General features: G+C 38.8%; 1 protein-coding gene across 1 annotated transcript; it reads left to right on the top strand.

Moving 5' to 3' along the window:
* The first annotated feature begins 5,892 nt into the window (after positions 1-5,892).
* LOC122073670 (trans-cinnamate:CoA ligase, peroxisomal-like) lies at positions 5,893-7,641 on the top strand. The gene has a single exon (XM_042638300.1). The coding sequence runs from the start codon at positions 5,893-5,895 to the stop codon at positions 7,639-7,641; it is 1,749 nt and encodes a 582-aa protein (XP_042494234.1).
* Positions 7,642-13,362: the final 5,721 nt, after the last annotated feature.

Raw genomic sequence — 13,362 nt, 5'->3', positions numbered from 1 at the left:
AAGGGAAAAAAAAAAAAAAAAAAATGAACAAAAGGATGAAACTTCAAAATCCGGGGAACCAAAATTAAAAGGATGATACATCAAAATCATGGGAAGGAAGAAACATCTAACAAAGGATGGTGCATCAAGAACATGAGAGAGGGGGAGTAATAATAGGAAAGTCCCAAGATTAGGCCAGATGTTTAACTTGTAAGGTGTTTGGCTTCACAAATTGTATTAATAGAAATTTATTTATGATCTTGGAAGTAATGGTTTCCAAGAACCTGTCCCTTTTGCTTCTATATATATGTGTAGAAAGTGGGATATGTGTTGAATCCTCACATGTACATTCCAGTGAACATATGTGTGGATGATCCTATCTCCTTGGGATGGTGCCCAAAAGGTATAAGGAACAATGAAGAGTATTACCAATCATTCATAAATGAGAGAGTAGAAACTATTATTGATAGCCATTGATGGCTGTACGGTCCCTTCACCGATGAAGAAAAACTTCCCCTCTATTAATAAAAAGATGAAAAGAACCCTATGGAGGGAAATTTTTATGCGTATATTGCTCACATGGGAGCCTAGATCCTCTCTTTGACTATGACCTCCTGCAAGCCTGCAATAACCTGACACCATCCATTAGGTGTAGGTCCCTACACCCATTGATTGATGGTCATGGTCCAAAAGAGGATCTGACTAAAATGTGTAAAACAAATGTGGGTTCCACTATTAATTTGTTAACTTCTATTCATCCTTTTGACATATGTGAAAAGTCTCTCCCTCAGCCTTTGCCTAAGGAGCCCTATATGAAATTCGTTTTCACACCAACCAAAGAGGGAAAATTCTAAATAATGTACTTGAAGAGACTGGAAGGTCCCTAATCGTGTTTTATTTTTTCCATGGGGAAAATGCATGAAACGTTAGTGGTAATGGAGCCTTCGCCTAAGGAGCTATGAAATTCGTTTTCACACCAACCAAAGAGGGAAAATTCTAAAGAATGTACTTGAAGAGACTGGAAGGTCCCTAATCGTGTTTTATTTTTTCCATGGGGAAAATGCATGAAACGTTAATGGTAATGGGTAAGTGGCTCCATCACACCTTCTAAGAGAAATTTAAAAGACCAGCCACCTTCAAGAAGGCAATTTCTCAAGTCATTCTAATTATTTATTTTGGGTAGTAATTTCAAGTCATTCTTACTACAATTCAAAAGAGAAGGTCACGTATGGACTCTTGACTAAAATCGAATGGCAGACCACTGCATGAAGCAAATAGATGCTTGAAAAAGTTGTGTATGTATTTCCACTTCTTCAAGCGAGGGTGTAGTTTCTGTGGAAAGTATTAGGGTACTTTTAGTATTTTGACAGGGCTTTTGTCCTCATCATGCACGGTCATGACCGGAAAATGCACAGGACCTAGTTGGCTAGGACGGCGTTATAGGTTGGGGATAAAACTTCATTGGGAGACAGAACTGGTTATCTAGCACTATTGCATTGAAAATAAATTTAAACGTATTATCTATGCTAACAACTTCATACTAAAATAATCAACGTTAAAATTAGTGACAAACCAAAACTCCCTTCAACCTACCTGTGGACAAAAATTACAAGTTGCAATAGTTAGTAAAAAAATTTGTACTAAAATAACCAAGATTAAAATTTAGTGGCAAATCTATGCCAATCACTACTTTTCTGTGGCTAAACTAAGGATGTAAATTTGAAATCAAAACCGAATCAAGCCATTTACATCAAAATCGCAAAACTGTTTAGTAAATGGTTGGTTCTGGTTTCAAGTTTAAGACCGATTAGTTAAATGGGTCAGGTCGGTTTTAACCATTTAACCTGTTGGTTTCAACCGAATTGATACCCGTAAAAATCGAACCGTTTAAACTGTTAAAATCGATCTTATTAACCTGTATAACGATTAAGGCACTGTTTGACAACGTTCCGTTTCTACTGTTTTTGTGTTTTCTTGTTCCCAAAAATGGAGAAACAACTTAAAAAGCGTTTGATAAAGTTGTTTCGTTTTACCTATTTCTAGAAACATAAATCAAAATTTATGTATATTTACAATTCTAGAAACGATTTTGACGAAACAAGTTGGACTTGTTTCGTCGTTTCTAGAAACGAATTTGAGAGAAAAAAAAAAAGGCTATTGTGCCCAATAAATCTCTCAACTATTTAAACCTAAAAAAAAGCAACCGAACCTTCTCTCCCTTTTGGGCATCCGATGATACTATTGGGTTTTTTAGTGGCATTATGTTTGTAAAAAACGTTTCGAGAAACAATTTTATCAAACACCAAAAAATCCATTTTTGTTTCTTGAAACATGAAAAACCGTTTATGCCGTTTCTAGACACAGAAACAGCAGAAACATTATCAAACGGTGCTTAAATATTTGGTTGTTTTAACAAAACATAATGGTTTAATTTATGGAAGAATTAAGGACCGTAGAGGCTGTCTAACAGTCTATTCAATAATTTTCTTCTATTATGTAATTATGTATTTAAATCCTTGCTTGTTCAATGCTTCATTTAATTTGATACAAGATTGAAGCATTTATCAACAAAAGCAAATTTTAGTAAGCATGTGAATAAACTAGTAAACCAATTGCTAACTGTTTAGAAACCATATGGAATAAACCATGATCAAAACCATGAAACCAATACCATTTAAAAATCGCGGAACCAAAACTGTTTACTAAACGGTTGCAGTTTCAAGAAGTGCAACCATTTAGTAAATGGTACGATTTTGGTTTCAGCTAAATAAATGTGAACCGAATCAAACCACACCATATACACCAAAACTAAACCGATTAACACCCTTATGGCTAAAGTAATAATTTCAAGGCTTAGAAATCCAATGATAAGCCTATAATGAATCACATCAAGGCTATAGGATTCCATGCCTGTGGGATATAGAGATTCCCTCTGCTGGACGTTTATCATTCTATCTTATCCCTAACATGCTAGAAAATAACTAATTCCCTATGATGATAGTTTCCATATTGGGCTGAGGGTCTAAAGCTTTTCCTCCATTAGAATTAAGAATGGGAGAATGATCAAGCCAGTGCCTGGCTGAATAAACATTAATTGAGCCTGATATTTGTCCAGCATATTTATAAAAACAAAAAGTAAATGGGTATATAAAGTTACCTCGATGTTTATTCAACTAGGAAATCAAAGGAGAAACAATTAACAAAGAATGATTGGCAAGAGCTCTATCAAGTTTAAGCCTGATATTTGTCGAGCATGTAATTCTCCTGTTGCTCCATGTAAAGGTGGGGCCATTTGAACCCGCATGAAAAATATCATTAAAGTAATTTAGCATATTCTGAAATCTTTGAATGTCATGACCCTCTACCTTGTTTCCTCCTTATTTCTCATGTCATGATAATATTGAGTTGAAATCTCCAATACACATTCATGGATTTTTCCGAGAGGTTCCCAGATTCTTGAGGTTATCCCACACCATGTGGTGCCGAGAACTTATTGGTTCACCATATACACATGTAAGGTAGAAATTGTGACCTTAATTAAGTGGTAGAGATATAGTAGGGAGTCAATTATTCTGTTACTTGTCCAACTTGGTCCAACTTTTGAAGGGCAAGACCCCAGACATCCTTTTTGTTTGAGATGCATGGTTGAGATTGTAAGCCAGTTTAGATATTGGTTGTTCAGATTAATTAGAGTGAGGAGATGGGCTGGCCAGTGTAGATAATTTTGGTTGTACAAATTACAGTTGGGAGATGGGAGGCTGAAAGGGACTCACAAATCTAACCAGCTTTTGGGGCAATGAGAGTTTCATTTCGTCTTTAAAACAATAAGGGGCAAAGATATCTTTTCACATGAGTAAGAGAGATAGAGCCATAGAGGCAAGCCCGAATGTTTTTTTTTTTTCAATAAATAATAATAATAATAATAAAAATAAATAATAATAATAATAAAAAGAAAATGAACTATGTTATGTCTGGGAACACGACATACGCCACTGCGTCCTGAGTCTTTCTTTTACGCTTTTATTGTGGGAGGAGAGAGACGGACTCAAGAAGCGTTATCTTACGTTGCCTTCTCAAACAAAAAATTATTTTTCTTAATTTTAAATTAAAAATACTAAATCTCTATAAGGGTTTGTTAACTCTAATGTGGCTGGTGAACCTACCTCTATGGGTAAAGAAGAACTTTCTCCAAAAACATAAGCTAATTTCTATAAAGGGGAAATTACTATCATTCATCTACACTTGAAAATTTTGGTTGCTAACTGGGTTGTAGTCACAGCTGGCAGCCCAAGAAATGGAATCTAGAAAAGTATATTTGAAAATAACTAAAACCTAGGAGGGTATTTGTGAACCTAAAGTGAAAGATGAAAGATTTCATTTCTTTGGTTGCCAATATGGGTTATAGCAAATTTAATCTCCTACACTTAGCCTAGATTTACTAAACAAAGTGGAGTTATACTATGGAGTACTCAAGCAAACCAAAACAAATCTACCTAAAAAAAAAAAAGTAGACCAACACAAATGTGAACCATGCGAGGAAGATAAATGGTTGACAATAGTGTACAAAGTATAGTACTATAGTGTAACAACCTCATAACTTTATCTAGCTTCCAGATAACTATCCTTTCTTCCAAAACTCACTTATATGGAAATTTGGAAGTGTGAAGTGATTTAATAGGACCACTAGAACTTTTGTCGAATCTAAAACCAACTAATTGGCTTCGAAAAATCTGTTTCTATTTCTTTTATTATGTATCTCATTTGCTGAAATTGGTCAATTTTTGCTTTACGCCTCCACATTAGGTGATTTCGTGGTTTAGGATGTTGGCATCTATAATAATGCATAAAAGCTCGGGGAAGCTGGTTAAGGTTCAATTGTAAATACTTCTATTCTTCTAACTTAATGATACTTCTTTTTCTCATAATAAAATAATAAAAAGGAGAAATTAAGGGACCACAACTAATCCTCGGGGAAACTACCGTAGTAACCTACTTCCATGGTTTCCACTTAAATCGTAGATTTACGAAAATGGATCAATTGCTCGAGTCAACATCTAACATCTGTCTTTTTTAGTACCAAATATACCCCTTTTTATCCAAGTAATGGAAGGTAAGATAGGTGTTAGACGTTGACTCATACGACCAGGTGATCATATGAGCAGGGGATCCTATTTCTAGATGTACAGATAGGGAATTGAACCTGAGACTGTGCGCTATCCACACAATCTCCAATTCGCCCTAACCATTTGGGAAACCCATGAATGGGTGAAAATTGAATGAGAGCGGTGAATCTTCACATATGTGAATGGCCCTGATCTGTGGATATGACATCTATTAAATGATGAGAGAGAAAATAGATGCCATATCCATGGACCAGGGACATTCACGTACATTCATGCATGTGAAGATTCAACAGACTCAAAATTGAAGGGTCTTGCTAACCCTTAAAACCACTTTATAAACCTCTCATTCCCCTTCACTTTCACCAAAGGATACCTGAATGTAAGCGATACTCATTTATCGCCAACTCACAGAGATATGGCTTCTAACCTCACAAATATTTTGGCCACCTCCTCACCAACTCATGTTCAGCCCAGTGGTGATGATACTGTTGATTGGAAAAGGATAAAAATCGATCAAAGATTCCAGCCTTTCAAATATGGCCAGCTCCTCATGCTCAGCCCAACAGTAATTTTGTTGATTGGGTAAAGGGATAAGAATCCTAGCGACACCTTCTCACCACCTCCTTTTTCCTTGTAGAATCCTTGATTCTCTACCTCTCTTTTTCTTTATAATGGGATAGAGATCATGGACAATCATAGTGAAAATACTTTAACGTGGATGTAAACATTGAGTCTTCTTCTTCTTCGTTCTTCTTCTTCCTCTTCCTTCCTCGCCCCAACTACCCTTCAAATGGATATGCTTCCCAAGTGTCCTGCCAACTATGTACCACTTAGTCCCATTACCTTCCTCCCTAGAGCAGCTTCCGTGTATGGAAACGACCCCTCTATCATCTATGGTGGAACCAAGTTCATGTGGAGTGAGACATACGAGCGTTGTCTTCGCCTTGCCTCTTCTCTCCGGTCTCTTCACATCTCCAAGAATGATGTGGTCTCAGTCCTGGCCCCAAACATTCCAGCTCTTTATGAGATGCATTTTGCTGTGCCCATGGCTGGAGCTGTCCTAAACACCATCAACACAAGGCTAGATGCAAACACCATTGCCACCATTCTCAAACATTCCGGTGCTAAGATCTTCTTCGTTGATTACCAATATGTGTCACTGGCAACCGATGCAATTGGGTTACTAGTTCCCAACTCTAAGCCATTAGTAGTTGGTATAGACGAAATCGATTCCCCGACCGGAATTCGCCTAGGAGAGCTCGAGTACGAGCAACTCATCCACCACGGCAATTCCCGGTATATTCCGGAGCTGCTCCAAGATGAATGGGATCCAATTGCGCTCAATTACACGTCCGGCACCACTTCGGCACCTAAGGGAGTTGTGTATAGCCATAGAGGCACCTATCTAAGCACCATGAGCCTCCTACTACAATGGAAAGTGGGAGTGGGTAGCGAAGTAGTGTACCTATGGTCACTCCCCATGTTCCACTGCAATGGGTGGACATTCACGTGGGGTGTCGCCGCTCGCGGCGGCGCCAATGTGTGCATTCGCAACACATCTGCCCCCAGCATGTATAAGGCGATTGCCGAACACAAGGTGACGCACATGTGTTGCGCGCCAATTGTGTTCAACATCCTTCTCGAGGGAAGCCCGGTGGAGAGTCGTTCCAATGGGCCAGTGGAGATACTCACCGGTGGTGCACCACCACCGGCACCAATACTAGAGAAGATCAAAAAACTAGGGTTCCATGTGACACACGCTTACGGGTTGACGGAGGCGACCGGACCGGCGTTAGTGTGTGAGTGGCAAGCCAAGTGGGATCACCTGCCATGCCAAGAGCAGGCGAATCTGAAAGCCCGGCAAGGCATCAGTGTTCTTAGTTTGGCTGATGTGGATGTGAAAAATTTGGAAACCATGGCTAGTGTTCCAAGAGATGGGAAATCTCTAGGTGAGATTGTGCTGCGTGGAAGTAGCATCATGAAGGGTTACTTCAAAGATCCAGAAGCAACTGCTAAGGCCTTCAAGGATGGATGGTTTCTCACAGGGGATGTTGGTGTGATCCACCCAGATGGGTATTTAGAAATCAAGGACAGATCAAAGGATGTGATCATCTCTGGTGGGGAAAACATCAGCAGCGTTGAAGTGGAATCTCTCCTATATAAGCATCCAAGAGTGTTGGAAGCTGCAGTTGTTGCAATGCCTCATCCACACTGGGGAGAAACCCCTTGTGCTTTCATAACACTCAATAGTGAAAAGGGAGAAGTGAAGGAAGGAGAAGAAGAAGGAGAAGGAGAAATTATTTCATATTGTTTAAAGAATCTGCCACGTTTCATGGCTCCCAAAAGGGTTGTGATAATGGATGAGCTCCCAAAGACTGCTACAGGGAAGATTCAGAAGTTTCAGTTGAGAGCTTTGGCTAAGACTTTTACTGTTTCAGGGAGCTCAACAATGACCCCTCAAAGCAGGAATCAGAGATCACAGGATAAACTTCAGAAGCCATTAATGGAGGAACCTGTATCAGCCATGTCTCGCCTTTGAAGGTTTAACACTTATTCTCAGAATAGCTAATTATTTAAACATGCATGTGCAGGATATGATAAGGATATGTGGTCATAAAATGAGTGTGGATCAGGTTCTCGTATTACGATCGTGATCCACACATAGAATCCTTATTCTTATAGTGGATTTTATGTGTGTGGATTAGGATCGTACGAGGTTCCCGTATGAGAAACTGATCAGCTCTCAAAATAAAATCATCCACGTATCTTCTTACTTGCTCTTCCTTTTTGAGCAATAATATGAAATAATTCACGAGGTTATAATCAGAAGTTTTGTTTCCTATTTTCGTGGGAGGGGTGGGTGGAGGCATGGTTCTAAATTTCAGATCAAATGGATCAGTTTTGGATGGATCAGAATAGTATTGACCTTGACCGATCCCTGATTCTGATCTTTTCAATCCCGATACACATTTATGGTCCAAAGGTAAAATTATAATAAATGTTAATTTAAAAAAATAAGGTAGATCTATCTAATGTGGTTTGATTCAGGTCTATCTAGATCGGTATCAAAACAATATTGGCCTTGATCGATCTTGTGACCGCCGTTTCAAGTTTCAGAACTTTGGGTGGAGGTGTATAATCCAATAATTATCCAGCTTATATCTATTGCAATGAATCTTTTAAATGTAAAGAAAACTGACATGAACCATATATTGGAACAAAATTTTCAGAAAGATTAGACTTTATCGAAAGACATTAATGAACGGGGAGAGAGATCTTTCATATTTATCTATCCTTATCCATCTAAGAGTGGTGGATACTATACTATAAAATTAATTTGGGCCCAACTGAGTTGCCATGCAGCAGATATTTGCGCCGCCAATGGATTTCCTATGTGGGCCAACAAGGAAATAGAAATTTAATTAATAATTTTTAATGGAAGATCATTTCAAAAGACTTTCTATCAAATTAATATCCAATAAAATTATCCTGACATCAGTGACCTCTGATTCAAATTGGACCATCATAAGCGTAACGGTGGCCGACAACCTATTCAAATGTGATTTCTATTGGCCGTTTAGAGTTCATCTAATCCGTTTTGCAATCTTGCTACACCTATTGGTCTAGCGTTTTCAAGCTTCCTCAATCCACCATTAGCATCGTTAGAATCCTCATGTGCACCCTCTTTTGGAAAGGAGTCGGATCGGTCAGATTTTTCCATCCCATTTGTTGGTCTCCTGTCTCTCTCCCTAAGATAGAAGGAGGGTTGGTTTGCTTTGAACCTGGGATGTTATTTGAATGGCCAACCTTTAAGCTCATTTGGATGGTTGTCTCCAAGCAAAATAGCATTTGGATCTCTAGGGTTTACTCTTCCCTTCTCCGTAATGACTCTCTTTGGACTATGGCCCCTTGTGCTGATGTTTCTTGGATCTAGTGAAACATTCTTAGTCTTCGTCTCATTGCTCTTAGAGCCATTCGTTCCTTTAGTTTTTAGGGTCTCTCCCACTTCTCTTTGGCTTGACAACTGGTACCCTTGTTGTGTTATTCTCTCTACAATTGATGCCAGATATGTCTACTCCTCTGGGTTGGATAAAGATACCTTTGTCAATCTCCTCCATCATCACTAATGAGGTTTAGTCCCTCATCCTTCCTCCCCCCTCTCTGGGACATCTGATCTTCCCTTCTCTCTCCCTCTTCCTCCTAGTCATACAGGAAGAAGAGACATAGTCATCTATTGCCCCTTGCCTTTTGGCGTCTTCGACTCCTCCTCAGCTTAGGATTTTGTCCATTCTGACAATCCTCTCATCCCTTGGTGTAAGATTGTTTGGTTCAAAGGCTATATCCCCCGTTATAGTTTCATTACCTAGAGCACCTCTCCAATTACCTCTCACCCATATCCTTTCTCCTATACCGGCATATTCAACTCTCCCCCCAACTTGTTGTCTCTACTGGTAAGGATGTCAATTTGGAACCGAAAATGAAAGCTAAAACCTGGACCGTGCCAAATAGAGTCAAACCGAACCAAACTAAATAAATTCGGTTCTACCTCAAGAGCTGTCGGTTAGGACTGAAACCAAACCGAAGGGCTATTTAAATCCAAAATAATGGAATATTAATGGGTATTGATGAGTGATTGTTTCCGATATGTCACCATCCACTGACGCTCTTTACCAAAATATAAAAAAAAATTATCCACTAACCTACCTGCCCCTTATCATTAAGGATAATACAATAAAAAGAAAGCAGAAAAGACGAAAGGAAGAGCACAGTGAAAGACGGAATTGGGAATTGGGAATTGGGAATTGGGAGGAGTTCGTCCCTTCCCAATGTACAGAATGGTGAAGCAGTTCTACCCCTATGCCTACGAACTGAATTGGAACCGATTTCAAATCGAAACCATTCGATTCGATTAAAATACACAATAGCAGAACCGACTTGGTTTTTGGTTCGGTTTCGGTTCATGTTAACAAACTTTTGAACCGAATCAAAACCAAATCGAATAACCAAACTGAGCCGATTGATACCCTTATCTACTGGCATGGGGAAGGATCCTAACCATTTTTTCCCCCTGTTGCCCCTTCTTTTTTTGCTGTCTAGAAAAGAGTTCTTAGTAAATGTCGGCTTAATAAAAGAAGAGTTTTTCCTTTTCTTAGGGAGTAGGTTTTTACCAAAAAAACCAAAAAGGAAGTAGATTTTAATAGATATGACTTATGTTGGATCTTCCATCTATGACACTGCCGATAAACACGCCTTCTGCACCGTCATCAACAACATTTAGATGGAACGAAATCTTTGAAGATAAACATTCAACTCTTATTCCTTGACATAATTTGGAATATCATTTACTTTGAAGTTAGTTCTAAGCCCTCATTTCCCTTTTTATAGGTGTATTGCCCCATCTTCTCTTGTTTTTCATTTTTCACCCTTAGGGCCTTGTATATCGCCCCACCTTCTTTCCTTGGTAATGATTAATTTATTATTCACACAAAAAAAAAAAAAGAAAAAAAAAAGTGACTTCTAGAAGAGGCAATCACATTTAAGATCGGTCTCAAGGAATCAACAGTTCCTTCACATTAATTATTTCAAATATTTTCTTTTTTCTTGGTACTATTATTCAATTAAAATAGTTAAAAGCTGATGTTCCCAGGTTGACACTGAGAGGGAGGTGAATCAGTGGTTTCAAAAATTTCTTTATTTGCAACTCAACAAAAAAAACCTCCACTGTGCAGTTCTAGATTGGCCGGGGCAATCCCGTAATTACCAATCAAGTAAACAACAACACGTCCACCTCACACCACAATGTGGCTGGGTCTACCAGACAATGTCCCACCACTCTGCATAACACGCACTTCAAATATACGTAGAAAAATAAATGTGAGACAATAACACCAGATATACGTGGTTCAGCCAAAGTGCCTACTCCACGGAGGAATACCCATATAGGGTTTCGTATTTTTTCAATACTCAACTTTTTAACCGCTACAACGGTCCAGGAACTTATCCCTGCTTTAATCTGAGATGCAACTCAGACAAGGGCAACAACCCCACGTCCTAGACAAGCCTAAACTTGCTAGGTTCACAATTTTAAATCAATAAAACCCCAACTCAATACATCATTGATCTAGAGTTTCTCAACAATCAACAGACTCTAGAATACCAAAATAGGGATTTCAGATATGGATTACCTCAGCCTGTGTAATCCCGTTGATGATCGCTTGTTTGACATATAAAAGGAGACTTGAACATGCTCGAACCATCAACATCTCAACCTTTTGGATCTCTCTTTCTCAAGGTTGCTACTCTTCCTTTCTCTCTTTCTCTTTTTCGGTTTTGCTAGTAATAGAGAGAATCCATATTTTGCCCACACAATTTCTTTTTATTGTAAAAAAAAAAAATTTGAAGAAGCCCGATTCTGCCGAGTGGATCGACTAAGCGTGAAAGAATTCTCCTCGATCTGAAATTCTATTCATTCTTGGGCGTTCTTTATTTCGCTGTTGTCCATGTGCGTGAGAAAGAATCCAATATGAAGTCCACTTCCCAATCTTTAGTGCTTGAACATGTGGCAGACTCTTGCTATCCTCTCTTCTTTGTAATAGTTTCACTTTCTTCTTCTGGCTGAATCCAACACTTGGCAGTTGCTGCACATGAATGAGATAAGGAATCTAGACTTCATCTTCAAACAAAACTGTTGTAGAAACCTTGCTGAATTCACGTTGGTTTCTAGCACTTTAACTCCTAATTTTAAGCAATTTGTAGTCTCCAATTCAGCAACGTGTTTATTTCTAACTCCTTTAAATCTTGCTGTATTTTACTCATGTGAGAGCCAATCCCATCTCAATCGTTTTTATTTGGAATTTTGTACCAACCGCCCATGAGCTTTGAGAGTTCTAAAACTCAATTTATTTTTCTTTAAACCGAGCCAAACTCTAATTACCTCATCAACTCATGTGCTTTGCTGATTCTCAAAACCAAGTGGTTGTTGATGCTGCCATACACTCCTTGTCATAGTAGAACTCTTATTATATTTATGATTTTAAATCAAAGAGGTTACTCAAAAGAGAGACACGTTCAAGCATGCTGGCCCATTGCATATACATAATGCTATCTTACCTCATCAAACCACCTTGCTTATATAATGAGATTTCAATCCAAATATCCAATGGACTACTAGGACCGATTCAATCTAATTGGTTCAAGATTGAACCCAAAATTTGACCCATGATTCATAACAACCCAATCATCAAATCCAAGTGTATTTGGCTAAGATACCAAACCCAAACAAATTGAACTAGAACCATCTCACTGTTGCCAACAATGACAACACTTGATCTGATTTCCCAACAATCTCCCCCTTTGGAATTGTTGGCAACATTATTTTATTTTGACTTTGTGTTATACTTCTCTCCCCCTTTGACAACAAGTACAAAGGATGATGCTGCTCCCCTTACATAGAAGCGCCCCCTGTATAGACTCACCTATAGGAGTGCCCACCACATCTTCCTATCTTAGAGGGATGTGATGGCTCTATACTTACTCAGCTACTCCCCCTGCACACATACCATCTACTGTGTTCGTGGAGTGACAACTCTAAGTTTGTTCCTAAGGGCTTCAAAATTTATCTTGGGGAGTGCTTTCGTGAAAATATCTGCCACTTGCTCAAATGTAGGAACAAAATCCAGTCTCACCTCATTTGCATTGACCTTCTCCTTCAGGAAGTGATATCGGATGTCAATATACTTTGTCCTCGAATGCTGCACTGGATTCTTTGAAATATTAATGGCACTCATATTATCACACTTAATAGACACCGGCTCATCATTGTGAATTCCAAAGTCTGTTACTTGTCTCTGCATCCAAATCACCTGTGTACAACTAGCTGACGCGACAATGTATTCAGCCTCTGCTGTAGATAAAGAAACAGATTCTTGTTTCTTGCTATGTCATGCCACTAGACTCTGCCCCAAAAAGAATGCACCACCACTGGTGCTCTTCCTATCATCTACACTTCCTTCCCAATCCGCATCTGAGAATGCTATGAGTGTGAAACTTCCAATCTTAGGGTACCATAAGCCATACTCCATTGTACCTCTAAGATATCTAAAAATCCTTTTGACTGCCACTAGGTGAGTCTCTTTCAGACTAGCTTGAAATCGAGCGACCAAACGCACTGCTTGTAGGATATCAGGTCTTGATGCTGTCAAGTGTAGCAAGCTTCCAATCATTGACCTGTAGAGAGTCTGATCTATACTAACTGACTCAT

Source organism: Macadamia integrifolia, chromosome 3, assembly GCF_013358625.1.
Source record: "Macadamia integrifolia cultivar HAES 741 chromosome 3, SCU_Mint_v3, whole genome shotgun sequence".
NCBI classification, from domain to species: domain Eukaryota; kingdom Viridiplantae; phylum Streptophyta; class Magnoliopsida; order Proteales; family Proteaceae; genus Macadamia; species Macadamia integrifolia.
The sequence above is the reverse complement of the archived record's forward strand: the minus strand, read 5'-3'. Positions and strand labels throughout refer to the sequence as shown.

Excerpts from the sequence above, each read along its gene's own strand:
- LOC122073670 (XM_042638300.1), top strand. The coding sequence starts at position 5,893 with ATGGATATGCTTCCCAAGTGTCCTGCCAACTATGTACCACTTAGTCCC.